The following is a 23,932-nucleotide window of genomic DNA, read 5'->3' as shown; positions in this document are numbered from 1 at the left end:
CCATTTTAAACCCAGAAAGAAAACACACACCCATACATATTGTATTTCACATTTATGAGAAATGATAGATTCTCAGTGAATTAGATAGCATTTTTGTTTTCCAGATAAAGCAAAGCAGCCTTTATTTAGATATCTTTAAATACTTACAATCATTTCTCTCATAATTCAAAAGCTCAGGTTATTAGGGGCCTAAGATTTCCCATCTGATGTTGATCACCTTCTGATGTTGATCACTTTATAGATGCAACGGTCCCAAGTATGAATGAAGATTAATTTGCTACACATCCTGCACATCTGAACTTCAGTCTCGGGTCTACGCCTTGAACTCATTTTTCTAACTCATATGAATCCACCAGATTGTGACTTGAGTCATCACTATTTCTTTTAACAAGAACAATATTCTCATGGTAGCTTTTATTTTGTACTTCTGGGGTTATATGGATATTTCTTTCTTGGTCATATTTGTTTCAAATCAAGCAGCATTTTTTTGCTGGATCAATTTATATCTAAGCAGCTCCATCTCAGAAACAGAAGGCTGTAACCTTGTTGCAGCTTGTATAAAATCCTCCATGGTAAGGGTGAATTCTGAGCTTTCAGTATCCAGACCTGGAATAAAAGTAAAATGGTTTGAATTAAAATCCTTTTGGACATATAATATGGTGCAGAGGTTCCCAACCTTTTGGGCATCAGGGACCGGTTCCATGGAGAGAGGTTTTTCCATCGACCAGAGGGTGTGTGGTTTTGTGTGCTGCCTGCATCTCAGATGGGGCTTTGCTTGTTTGTGCGGACTGGTTGCTGGCATACCATTGACATTACAAATTCAGATTTCTTTTTGCTATACACACACACACACGCACATACACACACACACACACACACACACAATATAATGCTGAACTAAACATTTTCTCTTTGCTCATGCTTAAGTCACAGGTAAATCAGAAGCCTTTAAAAGATTAGTAAAAGTTTATCGGTCCCTGAGACTTGTGCAACATATAAATGTAAAGAAAAAGTAACATATAAATGTAAAGAGAAAGACCAACAGAAGAAGGAGGTTGAGGAAGTTTCACAGGTACTGATTCCTGAGCTGGTGGGTCAATCAGGACTTACAAACTCTTTGGAGCGATCTTCAAGGGCAGAATTCCACGCATTTTTTTCGATGCTTGCGGGCAAGAGAGACTGATATGGATTGTGCTTATAGTAGATGCAACTGGCTATTAGACAGAAGATTATGGATATTGAATGAAAATTTTAGATAAGAAGTTTGTGTTTATAGTGGGTGCAACTGGTTATTGGAAAATTATGGACATTGAATGAGAATTTTAGACAAGAAGTTTACTATTGAGATTGTGGGAGAAGTAAAACTTATATCGTTTTTGGAAAGTGAGGGGATTCTAATAAATTTGTGTTTTGAAGGGAGTATAATTTGTTTAAGTTCCAAGTAAAGCTTAAATTTGGTTTTTAAATATTATTATTAATATTTCTAAGAGAAAATAATTTGTTTAATTAAATGTCTAGATTTGTTTAGGAGAGAAAGTAATGCTTAAATCTGTGTTTTTGGAGGAAGTTTATATAGAATGATGATTGTATTTAGATTTGTTTAGGATTCAAAAGTGTTTCAAGTTTTTAAATATTATTAATATCTTTAAGAGAAAATAATTTGTTTAACTAAATGTGTCTAGATTTGTTTAGGATTTTTAAGTTTTTTTTTTGGATAGGTGAGAAGATTATGAAGATTGAAGGAAATATGTATTTACTTTAAGTTTTCTAAGAGTATTTAGTTTTGATGGTATAACAAAGGTTTATATATTTATTTTTTTGTATTAGGATAAAGAAAGAGGGAGAAATTAGATTTTACATTATAGGTATAGATATTCAAAGAAAGTAATGTTTAAATTTGCGTTTTTGGAGGGAGTTTATATAGAATGATGATTGTATTTAAATTTGTTTAGGTTTTAAAAGTGTTTTAAGTTTTTTTTTTCTCAATTAAGCCTGTATTCAGCTCTGGGAAGTCCAGGGGAGGGTTTGGGAGGTTGGGTAGGAGGGGGGTGAGGTAGGGTTGGGGGGGGTATGGGAAGGGGATTTGTTTTTGTAAAATTTAAAAATTTTCAATAAAAAAAAAAAAAAAGATTAGTAAAAGTTTAACCTGCAGCACTAGTAGTGATAGAAAAATATACGGTAATGAAAGCGAACCAATAAATATGCTACAGCCCAGAAATAATGGATTATGATAAAATACATTTGTTCTTCAAAGCCTCAAAAATTAAAGTGTATTGCCTGCTTCTACCTGCCAGCCTCCATATGTATCAGAGAACCAATTACACGTTCTCCTAATTTCTAATAATAGTTTTCCAGCTTGTTTCAAGCATTTATTTGGAACTAAAGCACAATCCAATTTTCTGGTCTATTACTCAATAATGGAGGATTTTTTTCTACTTTCAAAAAAAGTATTTGATTTACATGGCTGCCCATCTCACAGCCACAATTTTGGGCAGTGTTATAACCAACAAATAAAATAATAATCCAAGTGATAAATGTTTGAGATTGCAAAAAACTCCACATTCCAATTTATAATAAAACATCAGCCAGCAGAGTTTAATGAAACTCCCAACCTACATTCCATGAGGAATAGCCAGGTCTTTTAGTATGCGTTTTAAGTAGAGCTAATTTGCATTTGAGCCATCTAGCTTTGTTCCTTACCGTCTTCTATCCATTCCACTTTTCTTCTGATAGCAAACATCATTGCATCTGAGCAGAGTGCATACAGGTCTGCTCCTGTTAACTGTGCAGGGCATTTCTCTAGGACATTAAGAAAATTCACAGATGGGTCCATTTTAAACCTATAACAAAAGGATATTGCCAAAGGTTTTAGTGTCATAGGGAAAAAAATGCAATCAGAATATAATCTTGGAAATTGGGCAGAAATGTTTTATAAAAACATGGCTTCATACGTATAACATTTTTTACATGTTGTGCTTTACTTAAAATAATATGGAATGAGTTAAACCCATAAGTCAGAGCAGGCAGAAAATAATGTTCATAAGTATAATTTATTCACAATCCTCAAAAACAAGTTTCATAGCATTTAATCCATGCACATGGATTATGCATATACTGATATAAAAATATATTGAGGGTAGTACTACTCTTAGCAGATTTATCTTTAACAGCTGAATATGTAGTTCAGTTACAATAATTAGTAAAATATGCATTTTTTTTCTCAAGAATTGTAATTGGTACTGTTATGCATTATAATAACCAAAAACAGGCACTTACTTTCTGGTGATGGCACTCAGTACTTGCAGCTGAGAATCTCGGTCTTCATTTATTCCTACATAAACCAATTTATCAAACCTGCCAGGGATACAAAAAATATTTTTTGCAATTAAAATAAAGCAGCCATCTTCCATATAACACTCTGATCATATAATACCCATCATCTAACAATTTGACCTTAGTTTGATTTACTGGTTTTTATTCAATATATTAGTATGAATTGTACAACTTCACGTGCTTCATTTCTATAAAATCTTTGTATATATTAAACATGAAACAGAATTGCTATAATACAATAAGATTTTCCGTTGTCAATATTATTCCAGCATCCCAAATAAATCTTTACAGTTTCCTAATATAAACCGACCTCCTGCATCGCCAAGTGTATTTATATATTGTGTTAATATTTATTTATTTAAAACATTTATATATAGTCACCCTTCTACCAATGGAACACAGGATTCCCAAAGTATCTCAGAGTTAACCTAATCTTAGAAAAAAACACCCCATTATAGCAGTTTATTTATTTTATTAACTCATCCAACAAAATAATAATTTTTTTCTAAAGGAAGCATCTCAATTTTTAGCCTTTTTGGGCAGTTAAGATGCTCTGTTTGCAGATCTAAGGGGGTAGGAATATTATCCCAACCTTACGTTTTTTCATACAAGAACACCAACATTTAAGTATAATGAAAAAGGTAAGTTGAATCCTATGTTCATCTAGTTTTACCCAAAATACTCTTAAAAGATTTCCAAAGAATCGTAGCAGATGGAGAAAATTGTGATATGAACCTTTACCTGCCTGGCCTGAGTAAAGCTGAATCCAGCAGATCAGGTCTGTTTGTAGCTCCAATAACAAATACATCTTGAGAAGAATGAAGCCCATCCAGTTCTGCTAGTAACTGAGATACAACTCTATCAAGGGAAAACATTTTAATATGCTGCCATCAATCTTTGTGGATTCACTGAACTGGGTAAAAACAGCAGGTACACAAATACCTTGTTTAGGCATGTACCCAGCCAGGTCCAAAATATAATAGTAGTAACAGATGTATACTATGAACACATACAATACCATGCCCTCAAAAGCAATTCATATAGGTAAGATATATTTATACAAAGCACTGTATACCGTTTATTTAATATATATCAAGGTAGTTTACAAGGATACAGCAATACACAAGATTACTAAAATACAATGGTACAAATAGTCCTCGCTTAATAACTAATTGGGACAGGGAATTTCCGTTTCTAAGTAAAGTGGTTAGCTGAAACATCATGTGACAGCAGCAGTTAGTGACGTAAGTTTCAATAGTCTTAGTTTTGGTTGTTGGGGAGTACCTCCTGCTTCTGCCCTGCGCGAAATGCCTGCTCCACCCATGGTCATCTCCAGCTAGGCTCAGCAAGCTCCCTTCGGTAGATAAAGCTCCCCTTACCCTTGCTGTCTTCAGCTGACCTTCACCATCTTCGTCCCACTGTTGGATCAAGGCACAGCCCGAGGGTGGGGCCCTGGGACGTATGTGACAAATGGAACAGCGTGGTGAAACCTCATCTGCCAAAGAGAGCTTGCTGAGCCTGGCTGAGGAGGAGGCAGGGTGATGGTTTGAGCACTGGCTCGCCAAGCCAAGGTGTCAGCACCATCAACCAATTGCCTAGCTCCTGGGCCTGCAGTGAGAGGAAGAAGACAATGAAGGTCAGCTGGGGGTGGTGAGGTGTGGAAGGGGTAGGCAATAGTGGTAGAATACCAAGGGGGTAGACTTGGAGGGAGATACGTGAGTAGGGGAGTTGAAGTACACGCTGTGGTCATAAATGTAGCCAGTTGCCAAGTGCCCAAATTTTCATGATGTGACTATGAGGAGGCTGCAACAGGCATAATTTCGAGGGTCGTAACTACCATTTGTTCAACACCATCATAACTTCAGATAGTCATTGACACATGGTGATTAAACAAGGATTATCTGTGAAATAAAGTGACTCTACAAACTCTGTATCTCTGTGATCAGAGCAGGAATTAAGAATATAAAGAGTGTATTCATTGGCTGCATATAGCTTGGGACTCCAGGCTGGCTCTGGTCTGTATAAAAATTCATAGGAAACTATCCTAATAATCATCCCTGCACATTATTTTGCAATGTCTACGTTCTCTTTCAAACAGCAGCCAAGAATTAACTTGAAATAATTCTGTTAATGTTTGGAGGTGAATTGAGAAATCCTGGAGATCAATGTTTCTATGCATCAAGATACCCAAAAAGTGAGATGTGAACATGCATTATAGCATTCTTACAAATGCCCAGCTTAACAGTTGTCAGGTATTACATTATACGTATGAATAATGTATGCACCAACCAATACAGGTGATCCCAGAGTTGCCAACGTTCCCTTAGTGATTGTTCGAAGTTATGCGATAAGCACCCCCTAGTGCTTATGAGCAGGTCCTGAAATTACGAATGTTGCTGCACCATGGCAGTCGTTCGCCCTTACGAATGACTGCAGTGGCACTGCAATATTCACTCTGGTCATTCCCCTCCCTTCCCCCACCTGCCCCGGGTCTCCCTTTGCTTTCTTGGTTGCTCCAGGCCTTTGGTGCATTCGCAGAGAAGGGAGGCCTAAAGTAATGCAATATCACATGACATCAGTGGTGCGATATCTCACGCTACTGATCTCGCGTGATCTCATGGTACTTTAGGCCTCTGTTCTCTGCAACAGAGAACAGAACCGAAGCCAAGGGATGCTTCCGCTTCCTCCGGAAGCTGGATCCGGGCATCAGAGGCCTTTTCCAAGCCTTTGCTGCCCAGATCTTAGGCCAGGGGATGTTTCTGAATGCCTCCGGAGGCTGGATTCCACCGTTGGAGGCCTTTTCCAAGCCGCTGCCGCCTGAATCTGAGGCCAGGAGACACTTCCATGTGCCTCCAGAGGCTGGATCTGGGTGTCGGAGGCCTTTTCCAAGCCACTGCTGCCTGGATCTAAGACCGGGGGATGTTTCCGCATGCCTCCGAAGGCTGGATCTGGGCATCGGAGGCCTTTTCCAAGCTGCTGCAGCCTGGATCTGAGGCCAGGGGATGCTTCTGCATGCCTCCAGGGCTGGATTTGGGCGTCGGAGGCCTTTTCCAAGCCACTGTTGCCTGGATCTGAGGCCGGAGGGACAATTCCATGTCCCTCCAGAGGCCTGATCTGGGCATTGGAGGCCTTTTCCAGGCCCTCCATGGCCTTCCCCATCGAGATACCTCAAGTTCACTTAATGAGCCGCATGCATCTTAATGAACAGGGAGTGATCTTGTTTGAGGGATGAAATTCACTCCGAGTTTTCAAGTTATGAATGGAATTGGCGGACGCCATTACATTAATAACTCAAGGACTACCTGTACTGATTGGAGAAAGGAAATTGGTTCAGAATATGGATGTCTAGCTATTAAAACTGGTTTTGGAAGAGCCAAATTTATTTCAGTGAAGCTTAAATATTTACAAGTTTTGTAATATTTATTCTTTGCTGCTAAATCTGCTATTTATTAAACAGGCTATAATACAGGTATTAATTGCAACCCCATTGGAGGCCAGCATTTGGTAGAAAGAAAGATGAATACATTTCAACACATTTTAACATGTTCACATGATCTAGAACTAAGTTCAGGCACAAATGATATGTGCATAATAAAATAGATATCCCTGCACTTTTAGCATGTACAATTAAAGGAGGGGGAGGATGCAAGGACCATTTTTTATGGATTGCTTGCCAAGAACACTACTGAATGCAGATAGGGAAATGCTTTGTGCATGTGTGAATTTTTTAATGTTTTCACAAAGCAAGTCACTTGTAAAATCAGTACTGAGCAAGTCAAAACAGGAAGCTAATACCTCATTATTAACAAGCAGTACTTGCCTGTCCATCACACCCTGTGAATCGCCACTTCGTCCACGACTGGGGGCCAATGAATCAAGCTCATCAAAAAAGATAATGCAGGGAGCAGCTGCCCTAGCTCTGGCAAACACTGAGGAAAGAGATAGATAGTACTCAAGTTGCATATTCACATTAAAGCCAGCAACAAACATATTAATAAGCTAGACTGCCTCCCAGGGAGAGATGCGTATTAGGACACATGCTGTGATTGTAAGCATGGGAAGATCAGAGTTGGCCACAGAATGTCTGAAAAATAGAGCAACTTGTCTTCTTTAAATTAAACCAACATGAAGACAGGCCTCTTCGATTGGCCCACCTCAGATGACTGATGGACCCAAACATGTTCCACAGAGAGCTTGGAGTGTTTCCCAAAGATCTAAGTGGGGTGGGTATGGGTGTGTTCAGCCAAGGCCCTATTTGTTGCATGGAATTGGTGGGTGTTTGGGACCTTGGATCATATTGTGCCTACACGGCCTACATGGAAAGGAAGGATCCACCCTAATTGCTAAGGCTGTAAAAAGAACCTGCAGGAGAATTGTACTCTCAAACCTGAAAAATTCTGTTAATGTAATCTTACAATAAAATAGAACTCCTCAAGATCATTCCCATTATACCATTACAGTATGCTCATGTATGTCATATCCTTGTGCCTGACTCATCTGCAATGTAGGCTGCTACAGGCACTCACTTGTTTCCTGCCCCCCCCAGCTATTCCTCCTAGCATTGCTGCACCTTGCCAAAGCGTATGACTAATAAGCAAGCAGCAATAAGCTGAACTTACCAAGAAGGTTTGATCATAGTTGTATGTACCCAGCAGAGAGAGTTTTTAAGTGCAAACAAACAATGATCTTTTGCTAGAAGCAACTCCAGCATTGTGACACTTGGAATCTAGCTATATGCCATCCTGGCTTGTTACTAACCATGACCCCTTGATCTGGAAATCTTTGGCTTGGCTTTGGACTGCTTGACTTGGAAATTTGCATTGCTCAGTTAAGACAAGACTAAAAAAACTATGAAACCATAGATTACATCATGTATATATTTTTCAAGTCTCTTATAATGCACTCTGGGCCACCAACTCTTAAGCTTTCCACTGTCCAACCTCTCAAACTCTACCTCACCATGTACCTGGAGCTCTCCATGCTCTTTATTTAGCAGATAATAAAGTCTCATGTTATTCCCATCTCTAGTTACTAATGACCTGCATAGAAAAGTATGTTAGCTAAACATTTTTTCCATAAAATAAAATGTGTAATGATTCTTCTTGAATAGTTTTGAAATCTTGAATGGTCTTGAAATCTATTTTTTCCTCTGAAAAAACTATTTACCCCATTTGCTGACTTGCTGGAGTACAGAATATGATCTACCTTTACTGCTGGGAAAGACTACTATAGTTCCAAAATTTGGATATATGTACACACCTGTAAGATTATATACATGCATAAATGCAGTAGCCACAAAGATATGGACATTGTTTCAGGTTGGAATGATTTGCAAGAATCATTTTCTATGTCAGCTTGGCTATAAAAGAAGCTTCACCACAGACTAAGCCTTCCATGTAAACACTATGACTTCACACTAACCTTCACGGACATTCTCTTCACTCTGCCCAACATACATGCTAATAAGTTCAGGACCCTTTACACTGAAATGAAAAAATACAGGGTTAGTTATTCCAATAGTCCAATTTCCAAACTCTCCTGTCCATTTGTATCAGAAAACCCACCTGAGGAAAGTCATGGTACATTCTGTTGCTACTGCTTTAGCTAGTAATGTCTTCCCTGTTCCAGGAGGACCATAGAGCAGAAGGCCAGAGCGGTGAAGGCCTAAAGACAATAACTCTGGGTGTTCTAATGGAAGTTGAATGGTGTCCAGGATTTCCTTTTTCACATTCTGAAGCCCTCCAATATCTTGCCAGAAGACAGAGGGAATCTGCAGGAGACAAAACTTGCCAATGCTATTATATACCTCAAAATTATCAAACGTTATGATGCCTTCAAAGACTATAAGAAACTATTTTTATTTCTACAGAACCACAGCTATTGCACACTAACCTACTCTCTGCCTCTGAAAGATGCCTCAAGGTCCCTGAAGAATGATTTTTACATGAGATCTCTCATGCTGTGACTTTAATATCCTATTCATTACACTTACCAGCACTTTCCTTAAAATCAAAAATTAAAACAAATTTTAACAAAAAGTGTTGGAAAATTTATAGATAGTGGTTGATTTATTTTTTCCTGTATTTTATAGCAAACTGCCCATTCTTCCTGTAGTTGTACTCTCCATTTTATTTTTAAAATTTATGATTGGCTATTGAATTGATTAAATTGCTCTTTCTAGCTCTTTGCAACTATAATCTTGACGTTTTATAAATATGTTACTGAAAGCCCAAAAGCCCTCCAGCTTCATTTTATTTTGAAAAGTACTCCATTTATTACAGTTATTCATCAAAAACAGGATGGAATGTAAACTTTGGCAAGTTTCTTATATTTATTAGGGGTCGTACCTTGCCTTGTTCTTATTAAGAGTCATACCTTTGGGGCTCCTACTGCCTGTGAATGAGCATCATGAAGTTTATCTAGTGCAACACTGAAATCTTCTGCTAGAAGAGGAAAACCAGCAGCATAAAAATCATATTCTTCATCTTCATTTGGTCCCCCTGGAAAGCTGGTGAAAAAGGCAAAGAAAGTGTCAGCAGTCCTAATGCTGCCCAAAGATGTCTCAAGAGGTTTTCCAAAAAGCATCTGGACTTTCTTGGTTTTCTTTTCTTTGAAAACATTTTCAAAGAATAAAGCCAAGGAAATTCAGCTGCCTTTTGGAAAAGTATCTTTGGATCAACCATGACTGGATGATTTAGAATCTCAATAAACATGCTGCCCAAAGATGATTGGACAGATCCAGCACTTTAAAACTCTAGAATCGAATTAGAAAGTTACTGCACTGACATCCAATAAGATTGATATCATGTTCATTACAAGATGCCAAACAAGAATAAGATTGTGGATTTTGGACTTACAAAGCAAAAGGTGTAGTTTTCAAAGAACATTGCTGTGAGTCAAGCACTCTCCTCAAAGCAACCAAGCAGCCATGTCCCTGAAAGGCTCAGTGCAGCTTCTCTGAACATTTTCCCCAGCTGTCTGAGCCTCCATCTGCATTTCCTGAATCTATCACACTGCCAGTGAAATGGCTAGGCAAAATACACATACATTAATGAGACAAATTTTGAAGCAATAAAAATTTGAGAAGGGACACTTCACTGGTATTTACGCATTTGGGGAGTGCCCCTTTCAAATGTTGTTGTACAAGAGCAGACATATACAGAAGGAGTTCTTCACAAACTATAATAACGGTTACTGTTACTGCACTAACAAATCTAGGAACTATGGCTGCAAAAGGGACAAAAACTGCAACAAAAAGAATGTAGAAGTTTATTTACATGCTTTGAAAGGTAGCATGCTTTTACCCTCAAATATGCGTTCAGTATAATGTTATCAAAGTCTGCTCAGTAAAACGTTAATAATAAACCTTGACATTAACAGAAAGTCAAATTCTTCCCTACTGCTACAGATAGTTTGAAAAGTGATATCCCATTCCATCCACACTTAGGTTAAATGTCACATCTTAAGGTGTCAAAAAATATATTTACATTTACAGTTACTATTTAAATGCTCAGAAACCAGATAATATTTTATTACAGTACCTTGAATTCTGCATCCTTGAACAGGCAGCACGGCTGCTGTGGGAAAGTAAAGCACAGAAATCTCCTAGAACAAAGCCCTAAAAACATGGATTAAAATATTGGTGCAGCAAGTCCCATAACAAGCAGACAAAGAATTCTGAAAGGAATGGATGAAGATATTTCATTCTCTACATGGTAAAAATAGTCTGTATGAATTACTGTGTGAAAGCCAAAGCAAATGAATTTCTTTTCTTTCCATTCCCTTAACACATTGTGTGAGCCTATCAATGAAGTAACAGGTAATACTTATGTTGTTTGTTTGTTATAAAATAAATAATAAACAAGATGTCACTATGCATGTTATTATTTTTTCAGCCAACAATAAATAAACAGAAATATATAATAGACAGAAGAATATTTTAAACCACCAGACATTATAATAATAAATTATAATTATTAATATACTAAATATATTATAATGTGTGATGGTTATAGTAAAACTATTTAAATTTGTTGCTATCATTGTACTCATTTTGCTATCTGAATAGTGCTATGAAGACTATTTTCAGCATTTTATAGAAAGGTATCAGAATAAGGGCATTTTGAGATCCCATATCTATATCCCCCTATTTCTTTGTCTCTTCTAACTACTGCATTAAAAATCACTCACCGCACTCTGCTGGGCTAGCTTGGTCAGGCTTACTTCTTTGCCCAGTGGAAAATTTTGTGTTAGTGTGCTAAGAATGGCCTTCCTCTGCTCTTCAGCTGGTGCTTCAATTTTCACCTCATGAAGGAATGCCGTTTGCACATCTGAAGGGACATCTGCAAGTTTGCTTGTTGTGCCTACCACCAGCACAGGATAACTGTTAAGAAACATACAGATGTGCTGTAAATATTTCAGAACTACAGTATAGGAGCTAGAAAAGAATCACCATGGACTACTATACTTCACCCCTGCAATTTACATGATTTGTGACATCATTTCTGTAATTATGAAATACTACTATTTTAATCCAAATCAAATTCCAAATCAAATCAGGTTAGATTCAGATGAGGAGACAGGAATCAGACTAAATCATAACCGACTTGAAACCATATTGGGAATGTAGAATTCAAAAAATCTTTAGACTGTATTTTATAAAAATGTATACATTTCTCTCCAATTTCTTTATAAGAACAATTCCAAGATAGGGAAGGGAAAATAAAAATGATGTAATTATATGTTCAGTTCAATTCAACACTGTCCTATTACATTTTTTTGTTATTTTGTTATGTCTCTAGCTCAGAATTCCTTCTGAAATTTTACAGGTTTCTTACATAGGAACGTTACAGTGCAATGTATCATTTTCACATAAATCATTCACACACAAAAGTTATTTTGTTCTTAAATTTTCCAGACTGGAAAAACTGGTTTTGCCCAAGATCTCATGAAGGTTGAAACCAGGAAGATATAGTACTATTTGAGTTATTCAGTCTACACATCCCATCCAATTTCCAGTAAAAGAAATTACCAAGGAAGTTTTTTAAAATAAAGTTTTAAAGGGACTAGGCCCAAAACACCATCATTTGCTTACTTGAAATTTGTTATTTTTCCCAAGATGGACTACTGATTCTGAAAAGTTATTCAATTTTAACACATTGCAAAAAAATCCAAAGATACAGTATAGAGATTTGGATTAAATTTGGCCTTAGGTTGATCAGGGAGCCTTTGAATCAATTTGAAAAATGGAATCATTTTCCAATTTACTGAAACAAAGTTAATCTTTCAGTCTTTGTAATTTTTAGTTGAGTATAAAATTGAGCTTCTAATACAGCGGTTCTCAACCTATGGGTCGCGACCCCATTTGGGGTCGATCGACCATTTCTCGGGGGTCGCCAAACAAGGCGATCCGCCATTTTTCCCCCTCGGGGGGCGCCGCCGCGCATGCGCGGCACGTTTGTGTGACGGGGGTCACCGTCACACAAACGTTGAGAAGCACTGTTCTAATAGATTTTGTTTACCATTGTTAGGGCAGTGATGGCGAACCTTTTAGAGACCGAGTGCCCAAACTGCAACCCAAAACCCATTTATGCATTGTCGGGTGCTGGGTGGGTGTGGCCCATTGGGTGGGCATGGCTGCAGTGGTAATGGCAAACTGGGTGAGACTAAAATGTTCAATCAATCAATTCCAACTTTGCAAGATCTTTTTTTTCCCCGCGAGTTGAAATTGACTGATTGATTGAACCTTTTTTTTTGTACACAGTGCCGGAGGCCTAAAGCAAAAAGGTTTTATAAAACCCAGCTGAAGGCCTAGGACTGGGTGACAGCATGTGTCCCCACAGAGAGGGCTCTGAGTGCCTCCTCTGGCACCTTTGCCATAGGTTTGCCACCACTGGTTTAGGGTTTATTAGAAGAGAGAGAAAAAGGGTGACAATTCTATTATCCAATTGCCCCAAATACACACAGCTTTCTGCTAGGATTTCTGAAATATGAAAACAATCATATATCTTCCATATAGTGGATTATATGCACTCCTATTCACTACTTACAAAAATAAATTACACTAATGACATATAAGATATTCATTTTATTCTTATTTTATCACATTATTACAACTATTTTTAAAAGATTAGAATATTAAGAGCTAAAGTTATTAACAAAATAGAGGGCTAGTCTATAATAAAAATCTCAATTTTCAGCAATACTCTGAATAGTTAAATTCACAGCAGAACTAAAATGATGGGAATCTTCCAGAGATGAAATAGTACTTACCTAGTATTTATCTCTCTTTCCAAAATAAGGTGTCTTAATGCAAGAATGACCCTGGAGTCCTCCCCAAATCCATCACGATCTCTTCCCAGCAGCTCTACATCTTTCATCAGCAGGACACAAGGACTATAGAGCTCAGCCTCTGAGAAGGCATTATATAGTTTTACTTCTGTAGATCCACTTGTATCACCACACAAAGCAACACAATTCACCTAGCATGAAGTCAGATGGCAGACATAAATAAGATGCCATGTAAAAATGAAGAGAAAAGTGGAATAGTGGAATAGTTTCAGTCAGTACAAAAACGTATGGAAAATAAGATAATTCTACCAAGTAACATTAATAAAGAATCTCATTTATAAAATTAACTGGTTCTACGTTTGCATAGAGCGGAGCTATACAAAACAATTCAATTATATCAATTTCAAATTTGAAACTTCACAAAGCTTCGCATCTCATGGCAGACTGCTATTTCAGGCATTTTGAAAACATTTTGAGTTTGGAAATAGATCTGCTTGGGGCATATCCAAGATCCTTGGAATAGCAGTGACATTTTTTAAAAAATGAAAAATTCAGAAACTTGCAATGTTTGTACTCGAAACACTTTAAATCAAAATGTTTTCTGCACATCGCTAACATATAAATCATTTTCATGTACAAAGTAGTCTCATAAACAAGAGTACAGAAGTATGCACACATGAATTCTTTGTTTTCATCAAAAATGAAGGAAACGAAAAGGATTCAGATGTGCAACAGGAAAGGGTTACTGAACTGGATAAAGAAGAAAAGAGAAGAAAACTGGGTGCCAAGGAGAAGAGTTAAGAGAGGAGGAATAGAAAGAAGGAAAAACCTTGGGAGGGCATTATTAAGAAAGGTAAAATTTTGCATGCAAGCAGTGACAGAGAGTGAAGTTGAAAAAAATATCTTGCTTGTATAGAACATTTACAATTGAAGTGCAGGAAGATTGGGTGTTTAGGTTCAGAGTGTATATGACTAAGCAAATCTGAATTTGCAAAAAACACTTATCTAATCTTATTTTTCCCATGGCATGACTTTATTAGGATAAAAGATGAAAAATATATTACAAAACTATGTAAATCCAACAGAAACAAAAGAAAAACCAAAAGGGGCTTCGGAATCTCCAACCCATTACTCCAATTTTCCATTCTTAATTGAAAGACATGAGAAAGCTGCTCTTCTTTTTATATGGTGAACAACGATCATCTCTGTAATCTAATTCTGCTTCTTTAACAGTTGTGGGAAGAGTTTTCTGGCAGTGGCAAGTGATAATAAAGAAAAAGCAATGTGGCACCAATTGAAATCTTATTTTTGAATAACTACTACAAGAAATAACAGTCCTAACTTTCTCCTTCCCTTTTTTCTATATTCTTACAAAAAGTAAGCAGGAATAAGAACAAAAATAGCATGCCTGTCCCTACTGTGAGGGAATTAACCATCTTAAAAAATCAGTGTTATAAAAGATCCTAAGGTAGCCTTTAATTCTTAGGCTTCATAACAGTGAATGCAGTGTTTTTTATCAATATAAAACCAGGATCTTAAATAAGCTGAATAAAATAAAACAATAAAACCTTCTTCAAAAGCAGCACAAAAAACATTATAAAACAATAGTCTCAACTTACAACCATTCATTTAGTGACCATTCGTAATTACAATGGCTTTGAAAAAAGTGACATGATTATTTTTCATATTTACAACTATTGAAGCTTCCCATGGTCACATGATCAAAATCTAGACACTTGGCAATTAGCATGTATTTGATTGTTGCAGTGTCCCAGGGTCACGTGATCATCTTTTGCGACCTTTTGACAAGCAATGTCAATGGAGAAGCTAGATTTACTTAATAACCATATTACTTAACAACATAGTGATTCACTTAACAACTAGGCCAAGAAAGGTCATAAAATGGGGCAAAACTCACTTTAAAAAAACTGTCTTGCTTAGCAATAGAAAGTTTCGTCTCAATTGTGGTTGTAAGTTGAGGACTACCTGTACAGCATAATGAATTAGAGAAGAAATATATCTTGATCCAAAAGATTTGAAGGATGCTCCAAGATCTGAGATTTATTTGTTTGCTTGTGGGAGTTTTTTGGTTAAGGACTTTTGGTGAAGGCTTTTGAAAAGAAAGTAAAAATGGCCTCAGTGGCGTCTCCCAGTTTTGATTCTGTAAAGAAAGGGAAATTCGTTTAAAAATGTCCCATTCCTTTGCAGCTGTTTTCACCACTTCTACCATTTTCCTTCGAGGAAAGAGGCAAAAAACAAATGTAATTAGCATTTCACTGAAAGGTTATGTTACAGTAGAGATCAGAAATGTTTGGTCCTCTAGATGTTACCAAATCATAACTTCTAGCAGTCTCGGTCAGAATGGTCAATGGTGAGAGTTGTCAAAAACTATAGTCCAGCAGCATTTGAAAGATACCCAGCAAGAGCAAGCTGAAGAAAGTGTGTTCAGCTCGGAGAGACGTTGTAGAGAAATCACTCTTCATTCAGTGCTCATGGACTGAAAAGCACATTTCTTTTTGAAAGTACAAAAATGTTCTTTCAGGACTTTATTCTGAAGGTATTTAACATTCTAAAAACTACCTTGAAGAAATGCAGATTGAGGCGGCTACAGGCAGCTCTAACAGCTGTAATTTTCCCCACACCACTGGGTCCTGAAAGAAGAATACTTCCAGATGCATTTAGCAGAGTTTCTCTGAAACATAGAAAATATTTTTTTAAAAAAATCATGGTATAATTTTAATTCAAAAAGGAAGAAGAAGAGGGAGACGGCAAGAACATACAAATGGAGGGACTCTAAGAGTTAAAGAAAAATTTCATTCATCCAGCTTTTTTCTCAGTTACATACAAGCAAGCAATGGCAAGAGGTTTGATATTTTCACAGCATTTCTTATATACTGAACATTTAGGGTTATAATTTTAAAAATGGCACACGTAAGTACTTTGCATAAATGTCAATGAAAGAACCTTGTGCTTCATAGAGAGTAAAAAAAAAGTTTTGAAATTCAGAATCTTCAAATATCATAACAGGCAACAATAAAAAGCTATAATCACAAACCCATTACTATGTTTACTGGTTGTCTAGAAACCTGAAAAAATATCCCATGGTACTTGAAATAGCTGATGTACTCTATTGGTCCTTAACTATGTACCAATTATATTTTGGGGTGTTATTAGAAAACACCATTATTTTTTGTTCTATAAAAATAGTTTAGTTAGCTGCTTTTCAACTCAAAATTTACTGAATACACTAGGGGCTCGTCTATGTCTGACTTGATAAATAAAAGATAGCTGCACCATCCACATAAAGTAAAATATGAGATGTCCACTACTTTGAAAGCATATATATGACAGTCTCTTATTGATATAAATCTAAGTAAACATGGAGCCAAAATATAACCTTTCTCATATCTTTCACTGAAGTTATTGGACTGATTAGCTGTCCTTTGGTATTATATCACCTCTAACATTTGTTTGTTTGTGTAGTTTGTAGATAAGTAACAGCAAGTGCCTATCCATATTGGACTGTTGGAGTTTGTCCCATAACTAAGATCCTGAAATGGTCTCAAACACTGCCTTAAAGTTTACAAAAGATATACAGTATGAAATAATGTCTTTGTTGTTGTCCCTAAAATGATCATCCACCTCCAGCATCTTTCTATATGGCTGCTATTCAATTAGCAATTTGCTTTAGCTGGGCATCTTGGATGACCATCATATCTTGACTGATCATGCTGAGATTACAGGTATATACCAGCATACATTCCTAGTGTTCTTCATTCCCTACCACAATGAGGCAGTACAATGGGAAGTGGGGAAGGGATGCTACACTACTACATATAGAATTCAAATCCCCAGATGACTTACCTATTGTGTAAATGAGGGCCAAGGATGTCACAGAGCTGCTTCACTGCACTGCAAAGCCCAGCAGGAGACAAACTGCTCCAGAAACTACAGCCATTATGAGATGGAAAAGATGGAATAGCACTGTTTGTAGAACCTACCTACAAGGTAAGGTAATAACACCCATTTTCTCAACCAGATTCATAAGAACAGAGAAACTATTTTTGTGAATCTTTTGATACTAACAGTCCTACCAAATTTTAACAGAAAGGAAAAAGAAATGATCTATAGTTTTGCAAGAAGCTAAAAAAAGATGTATGTATGTGTGAAACTTTTGAAGTAAAAAGAAACCCCACTGATAAGCATTACATTTGTCTCGGGTTTTTATATCCACTATCATTTTATGTTCTAAAAATAAGGGACCTTATTATCCAAGTCCATGTTTCTTGTAGGCATACAAGAAGGTATACAAGGAGCTGTATGTCGGTAGTGGCAATTTTAAAACCGTTATGGAGAGGAAGAGATGAAGTGAGTTTTTTTATGTAATATTGCATAGTCTTCTTCCCATACTGAGCAAAATTCAGACCCCAATATAAGGACTGAACAGGGTTCAAATAAATGTTCAAATTAAGCTCAGAGCACCATAGTATAAGCAGCACACTAATCTATTAATAACAAACAACACATTCAAAAACTCTTTATTTTATGTATTCTTGCTAACTTACCAGGAATAAAGAAGTATTCTGAGTATCAGCTAAGTACCCTATACTTTGCTGTATTTTCTCTGCTGGTAATATCCTTTTTACCCTGAACCACAGCTCTGGCCATCTAACGAAAGAACGAATGAGTTATAATTTGGAACCAAATATTTGACATTTTACAACATTTAATTATTCCAGTTATTCTTCTTGCTGATTACAAAATCAGCAAGAAGTATAACTGGAATTACATTTTGTGAGAGCTCAATTTTTTATTAGCTTTGCAACTGTCATCAAATTTCACTTACCACCACCATTATCATTTTCTACCTTGGAATATCTAATTCCTAAAATCACTATAGCATACCAAAGTTCAGAACAAGTTTCAACATTCTAAGTCAGTTCTTCCAAAACACTATTTCAAAGTGTAGTATAGATATTAAGAGTAAGTAGCCCATTTAGCTTTTGACAATAACATACCTAATAAACTTTACTGAATTTTCTTCTAAGAATTCAGGATGTCCAACAGTTGGGAGACAAAGAATATCATTCTCTTGTACAAGCCTGCAAAAAAATATCTATAATGAAGAATTATACTCTTTCTCTCCCTCCCTTCCAAAAGACCTGCCATTTTTGTATTCCCAGTGAATTTAAGACATTTCATTTTAAAGCTATATGAGAAAAGCTTAGTCTTCTTTTCAGGTATGCCCAAGATAAAATAAAATATATTTGATATAGCAGTGGACTAAAAGAAATGATTCAAATATTTCTATTTCTGTTGAAAAAACAATATGTAGTATAATAACATCTAGGTCAGTGAATATGTGATTCTCAAATGTGGAATTATCTTTATTAGATTAAGATTTGCTATAGAAAAGCATAATCAATAAGGGAAAACTTCTGCAGAATGAGATCAAGTTGTTAACAAGGTACAAAGGAAAAACAGAGAAAAAAGCAACTAGGACCAATAGTTTACATCCAATTTACAATACAGGTCTCTAAAAAGAACACTAAACAATGCTTTGGAATTAGCACTATTGGCTGCAGAAAAAGAAAGAAATTTTGAGAAATTTCTATGAGGTAATAGTTTAGAACATGCACATATAGCACACAAAACAGAAAAAAATATTTAATAGTAGCGTGGTCTTAAATAAATCTGAAAAAAATAACTGACATGTACAGTTAAGACCATATCCTGTTCAGTGTGCTTATTAGGTAAAAAATAAGAGTAAGATTATCTCATAAAATGGATCAAAAGTCAATTTGTTATCTTTACTAAAAGACTAACCTGGGAGTTTGAAAGTGCTGATAAAGAATTTGATCATAGATTCCTCTGGTGTTGTAAGTTGGTGAAGCCACAATTTCTATGTGTAGTTCCTTGGCAATGGCTGGCACAGATAGCAAAGATCGACTTCCTTTTGTCTCTTGCACACCAGCAGCTTCCCCATATCTCTATAGAGGACAATTAGCTATATTCTAATTATGCTACATGTGCTTAATAGCTAGAAGATTAAATTAACATTATTTTATAGCAACCTGAAAAATATCAATTCTTTTTACATTTAATCATTATAATGATTGTAACTGTCTAATGCATTTCATTTTTCTAAGCCCTGGCAATTTATGACTCCCTCCTTGCAAAATAAAGTGCTTAGAATTTAACATCCTAAATGGTCCCTTTCAACTCTTCATTTCTAAGTTAATTATTTTAAAAATGTAAGATAACATCTAATGAAATTAATTCTAGTTTATGAAATATGCAGTTAATTATTTAGCTTTCAAAATATCACCAGAAATAAAATTGGTCCTGCTGCAAGCAAAATAAAACTAGTCCTTGACTTACGACCACAATGAGTCCAAAATTTCTGTTGCTAAGCGAGACAGTTAAGTGAATTCTGCCCCATTTTATGACCTTTCCTGCTACAATTGTTAAGTGAATCACTGCAGTAGTTAAGTTAGTGACACGATTAAGTGAATCTGGCTTCCCCATTGATTTTGCTTGACAGAAGTTTGCAAAAGATGATCACATGATCCACTGCAAACGTCATAAATATGAACCAGTGGCCAAGCATCTGAATTTTCATCATATTACCATGGGGATGCTGCAAAGGTCTTGTGAAAAAGGTCATAAGTCACTTTTTTCAGTGCCACTGTAACTTTGAACTGTAACTAAATAAACTTCTGTAAGTTGAGGACTACCTGTATTATATCCAAAGCTATGGTCATTCAGCAGAACAGAATCTCCTACAACAATGACAGAGATTCCTATGTCCTCTTCCCTCCATCCCACAGTTTATTAAAAACACTGTTCAATAGATCTCTGCCATCCCACTATTTCCATGTATCCAAAGTAGGAGGAAAATCTCACTGATTCATGATAACATCTGATCATCATGAAGTCACTCACTCTAAGAAAATAACATTATTTGCAAATACAACTAACAAACTATATATCTGCTTTGGTATATTTAAGACAATAATTTGTGACTTACAAATAATAGGGCCATGTTTTTCAAAGCTTTATAAATCTGTTCAGCTTGTAAATAAAGCAGTAGGAAGCCATCATCTGCCAACCACCCTGTTTACTATCTGAGACCGGTGCCCTTTCTCTTGCAGCCATTCCATTATCTTTTTGGCATGAGCTGCAGTCGAAGCCAGACATCTGGTTTCCTTAGAAAAATCTGTCCATACAATGCCTGATTGGTACTTTCCAAAACACTTGTTAAATGCTACATCAGCTTTTGTATTTGTTTTTAAAGCAGGTTTTCTGGTGGTTTTTATATTGGGAAGTGCGTTGCCAGAAAGAACCTAACCTAAAAAAATGACTAGAGCAGAACTTCCTAAACTGTTTGCCATCATACCTCCTTTAAAAGTACACACCTTCTCTAAAATGAACACAATCAAACAATGAAAACAATACAATGAAACTTTAGGAAAGATGGATTTATTCTAACAATCAAACTACAAAGTTCTTTGAATCTTGCCCAGGCTCAGCCTTCGCCATCCCAAGGGTAGTATACCTCAAAATTTGGAAAATCTGGATTACAAAAAAATCTGTTCATGTTTTGGAAATGGAGAAAAAGCTGCCAAAATGTCTCTAGCTGGGATCTATTGAGCTGATCTAAATTCAGTGACATTTATGCTACTCTAAATCTATAATTAATCCCATTATACTAGCTAGATCAATTGCCTAACTTGCTGTGAGAAATTAAATGTTCAAATCTCCAACTCCACCCTACTAACAAGTATTTGCAATTCTATTCCTCAGCAAGGCCCACCTGTATTTCCAGGAGGCTCCCTTCCAAAGGATCGCAGGAGAGATTGAAAGCCAAACTGGCAGGAATCAGTGCATTCTCGTTCGGAAAGGCGTCTGCAGTTGTTGCTTGGTGGTGCCCATCATCGTTTTCTCCAAGCGAGAAATACCATTGGGGCCTGAGAACCTGCACAGAGGCCAAATGGGGCGCCGTGCATCCCGGAAAGTCTCTCTCGCGCCTCCGCACTACCACCCATTCTCCTTGGAAGAGGCCCAGGCCGTGCAAGCACCCAGGGGTCACCCAGAGAGAGTGATCCACCGCAGGGTCTCCTCCCCACAGCGCAGGGTGACCCCGCTGTGCCCTAACCAGCCGCTCCCCGCCGCGTGCCCACACGGAAACCAGAGGCGTCCGCAGGTCCCTCCGGTCCCGGCCCTCAGCGCCGCTTCGCAATTCAGTCACAGCCAAGCGGGTGCCAATGCCCAGCAGTCCCTGGAGAGCCGGTCGACTCTCCAATATACGCAGTCCCGAGCCAGGCAGGATCTCCCCGCGCCGTACGAGGATGCTAGAGCTTGAGCCGACCCACGGTCGAGGAGTCCGCCCTGCGGTTCCCGCCGCGGATGACCCCAGTAACACCCAGGCGAGCAGCGGCGGCCTCCGCACAGGCCAGACCCTCACGGTCCTGCCCGCGATCAGTCCCAGCCGCCTCAGAAAGGCCCGGCTCAGCCACAGTTCCGGCGCAGCAGAGGCTTCTGCCTCTAGTAGCGCCGCGCACAAGAGTATCGGCTGCAACTTAGTCCCTGCCGGCCGCACAGCCAACACTAGAAAGCCGCTCGGGCAGGCCGTTGCCCACTCTCCCTTAGCCGGAGCCACCAGTAACCCCGTGGCCGGTGGCAGGTCCTGGGGAACGGGCTCGTCCAGGCTCCGAAGCACCGCCGCTGCCGCCGCCATGGAAAGGCAGCGGAGTAAAATCTAGGGAAGAAACGAAGGAGACTTTATTCCGCCATAGAGAAAGGCGCAAAGCATGCACCATTCCATGCACTTCCGGTCTGAAGCCAACCGGTTTTCTACCCGAGCACCCAACCGAAAAGTTGATCGGCGTGGGAACGTGACTGCTGTATAGCAGTGGCGGAGTCGGCAGCGCAGAATAGATAAAATGGAAAAAAATAAGACGTGTTCCTAGTTTATAACTTCCGGGTAAATCTTGCGGCTTTTTAAAGTGTTCTCTCCGATGAAAACAGGAGCTTAGCTCTTCCTGGAGAACAGGAAAAAGAAAATAATGTTAGCACAGAGATTTTATACGACAACGCGCTTAGCAAATAAATAAATAAAACTTGTTTTTTAACTTGCTTCCTTTTCTTATTTTCCCCAAAGGTGCTGTTCAAAATACAACTGGAAATTCTTTTTTTATTTCTTCGGTTTTTTTTTTTTTAAAAAACATTTCGCTTCTCATCCAAAAGTTTTTTTCACTTCTGCCTAGAACTGAAGAAACTTCTTGGATGAGAAGAGAAACGTTTTCAAGGAAAACAAACAAACAAAAAAAACCCAAGAAAGTCCAGTTGCATTTTGAACAGCACCTTTGGGACAACTATGACCTGGATGATTGAAATCTCTATAGATGTTTTCTTAATTTATGTTGCATTTCAAGTAGAAAATGTGGAATTTGTAATACTTAAGTCTGTGAAGCAAAAGTCCGGCAATATAAAAATCCTGGGTTTCCCAAATGATTTACTATGTTTAATTTTAACTTCTTCTCTAAAGCCCCCCCCCCCCGCCGCCCCTTTACACAGTTCCCATCCTAATGGTGTTCATGGCTGTACAAGCATTGTTCTCCCAGGCTTTGAGATGGGGTGGATGGAACAACACCCCCCCCCTTGTTAAAGATGACTGATAAGTTTTGTTTTTGTGTTGATGTTTTTTTTGTTTTTTCTATTGATGTTATGTTCCTTATTACATTTTTTAAATTCTTTATTTTTGATATATTTGTATTGAAGAGTTCTGGAGCAAAGCGAAATTGTTTAGTTTAACTGTTGCTTTCTTGCTTTTTGTAATCGGTTTTTGCACCAGGGAAATCTCATGCAAGCGTAAGAAACATGTACATGGATGCAATGAAGTGAAGGAGGGAATAAGGGAGTGTACAGGAATGATTGATGTCTTCCTTATGATCTAATGGCTCTGTTGTCTGATTTTCATTGGCTAACAAAGTTTATAAAGCAATGCTACTAACTTTCTAAGGTGTGGTACTTCTGGATGTAACTCTGCCAGCGTTCCAAATTGTTTGCCACCCAGCTGCTTAATTTGATCAAATAAAGTGCTGTTTGATCAAGAAGTCTCTGCTTGGGTTATCTGATTAGATTGATATGATATCTCAAGTTCAGTCCCTTACTGTATTCTGCTTATATTAATCTTGCTAATCTCCTATCCTTTTGAATTTTAACTTGTTTTTTATTTATACTTGTAAATTTAACCTGTTTTTAAGTCTGCTTTGAATTTATGCTTTTTCATGCATTTATAAGATGT

The 23,932-nt window shown here is 37.5% G+C and overlaps 1 protein-coding gene across 2 annotated transcripts; it reads right to left on the bottom strand.

Annotated features, from left to right (window-relative positions):
* Positions 1-37: 37 nt before the first annotated feature.
* Positions 38-22,642, bottom strand: PEX6 (peroxisomal biogenesis factor 6). 2 transcript variants are annotated; one of them, XM_039324474.1, is made up of 17 exons: positions 21,440-22,628; positions 19,450-19,613; positions 18,642-18,725; positions 18,189-18,291; positions 17,488-17,624; positions 16,204-16,315; positions 13,606-13,814; positions 11,524-11,716; positions 10,875-10,951; positions 9,709-9,841; positions 8,898-9,103; positions 8,755-8,816; positions 7,154-7,262; positions 4,075-4,191; positions 3,277-3,354; positions 2,701-2,840; positions 38-606 (listed from the first exon to the last, which is right to left on the bottom strand). In XM_039324474.1, the coding sequence occupies exons 1-17, from the start codon at positions 22,361-22,363 to the stop codon at positions 473-475; spliced, it is 2,982 nt and encodes a 993-aa protein (XP_039180408.1). In that variant the 5' UTR covers positions 22,364-22,628; the 3' UTR covers positions 38-472. The 2 variants fall into 2 exon arrangements, 1 of the variants encoding a protein (XP_039180408.1); XR_005554438.1 differs by lacking the exon at positions 38-606 and having other exon boundaries at positions 4,079-4,191; positions 21,440-22,642.
* Positions 22,643-23,932: the final 1,290 nt, after the last annotated feature.

This window comes from Crotalus tigris, unplaced genomic scaffold (assembly GCF_016545835.1).
Source record: "Crotalus tigris isolate CLP2741 ecotype Arizona unplaced genomic scaffold, ASM1654583v1 scf7180000024302.2721777, whole genome shotgun sequence".
Classification (NCBI taxonomy): Eukaryota; Metazoa; Chordata; class Lepidosauria; order Squamata; family Viperidae; genus Crotalus; species Crotalus tigris.
The sequence above is the reverse complement of the archived record's forward strand: the minus strand, read 5'-3'. Positions and strand labels throughout refer to the sequence as shown.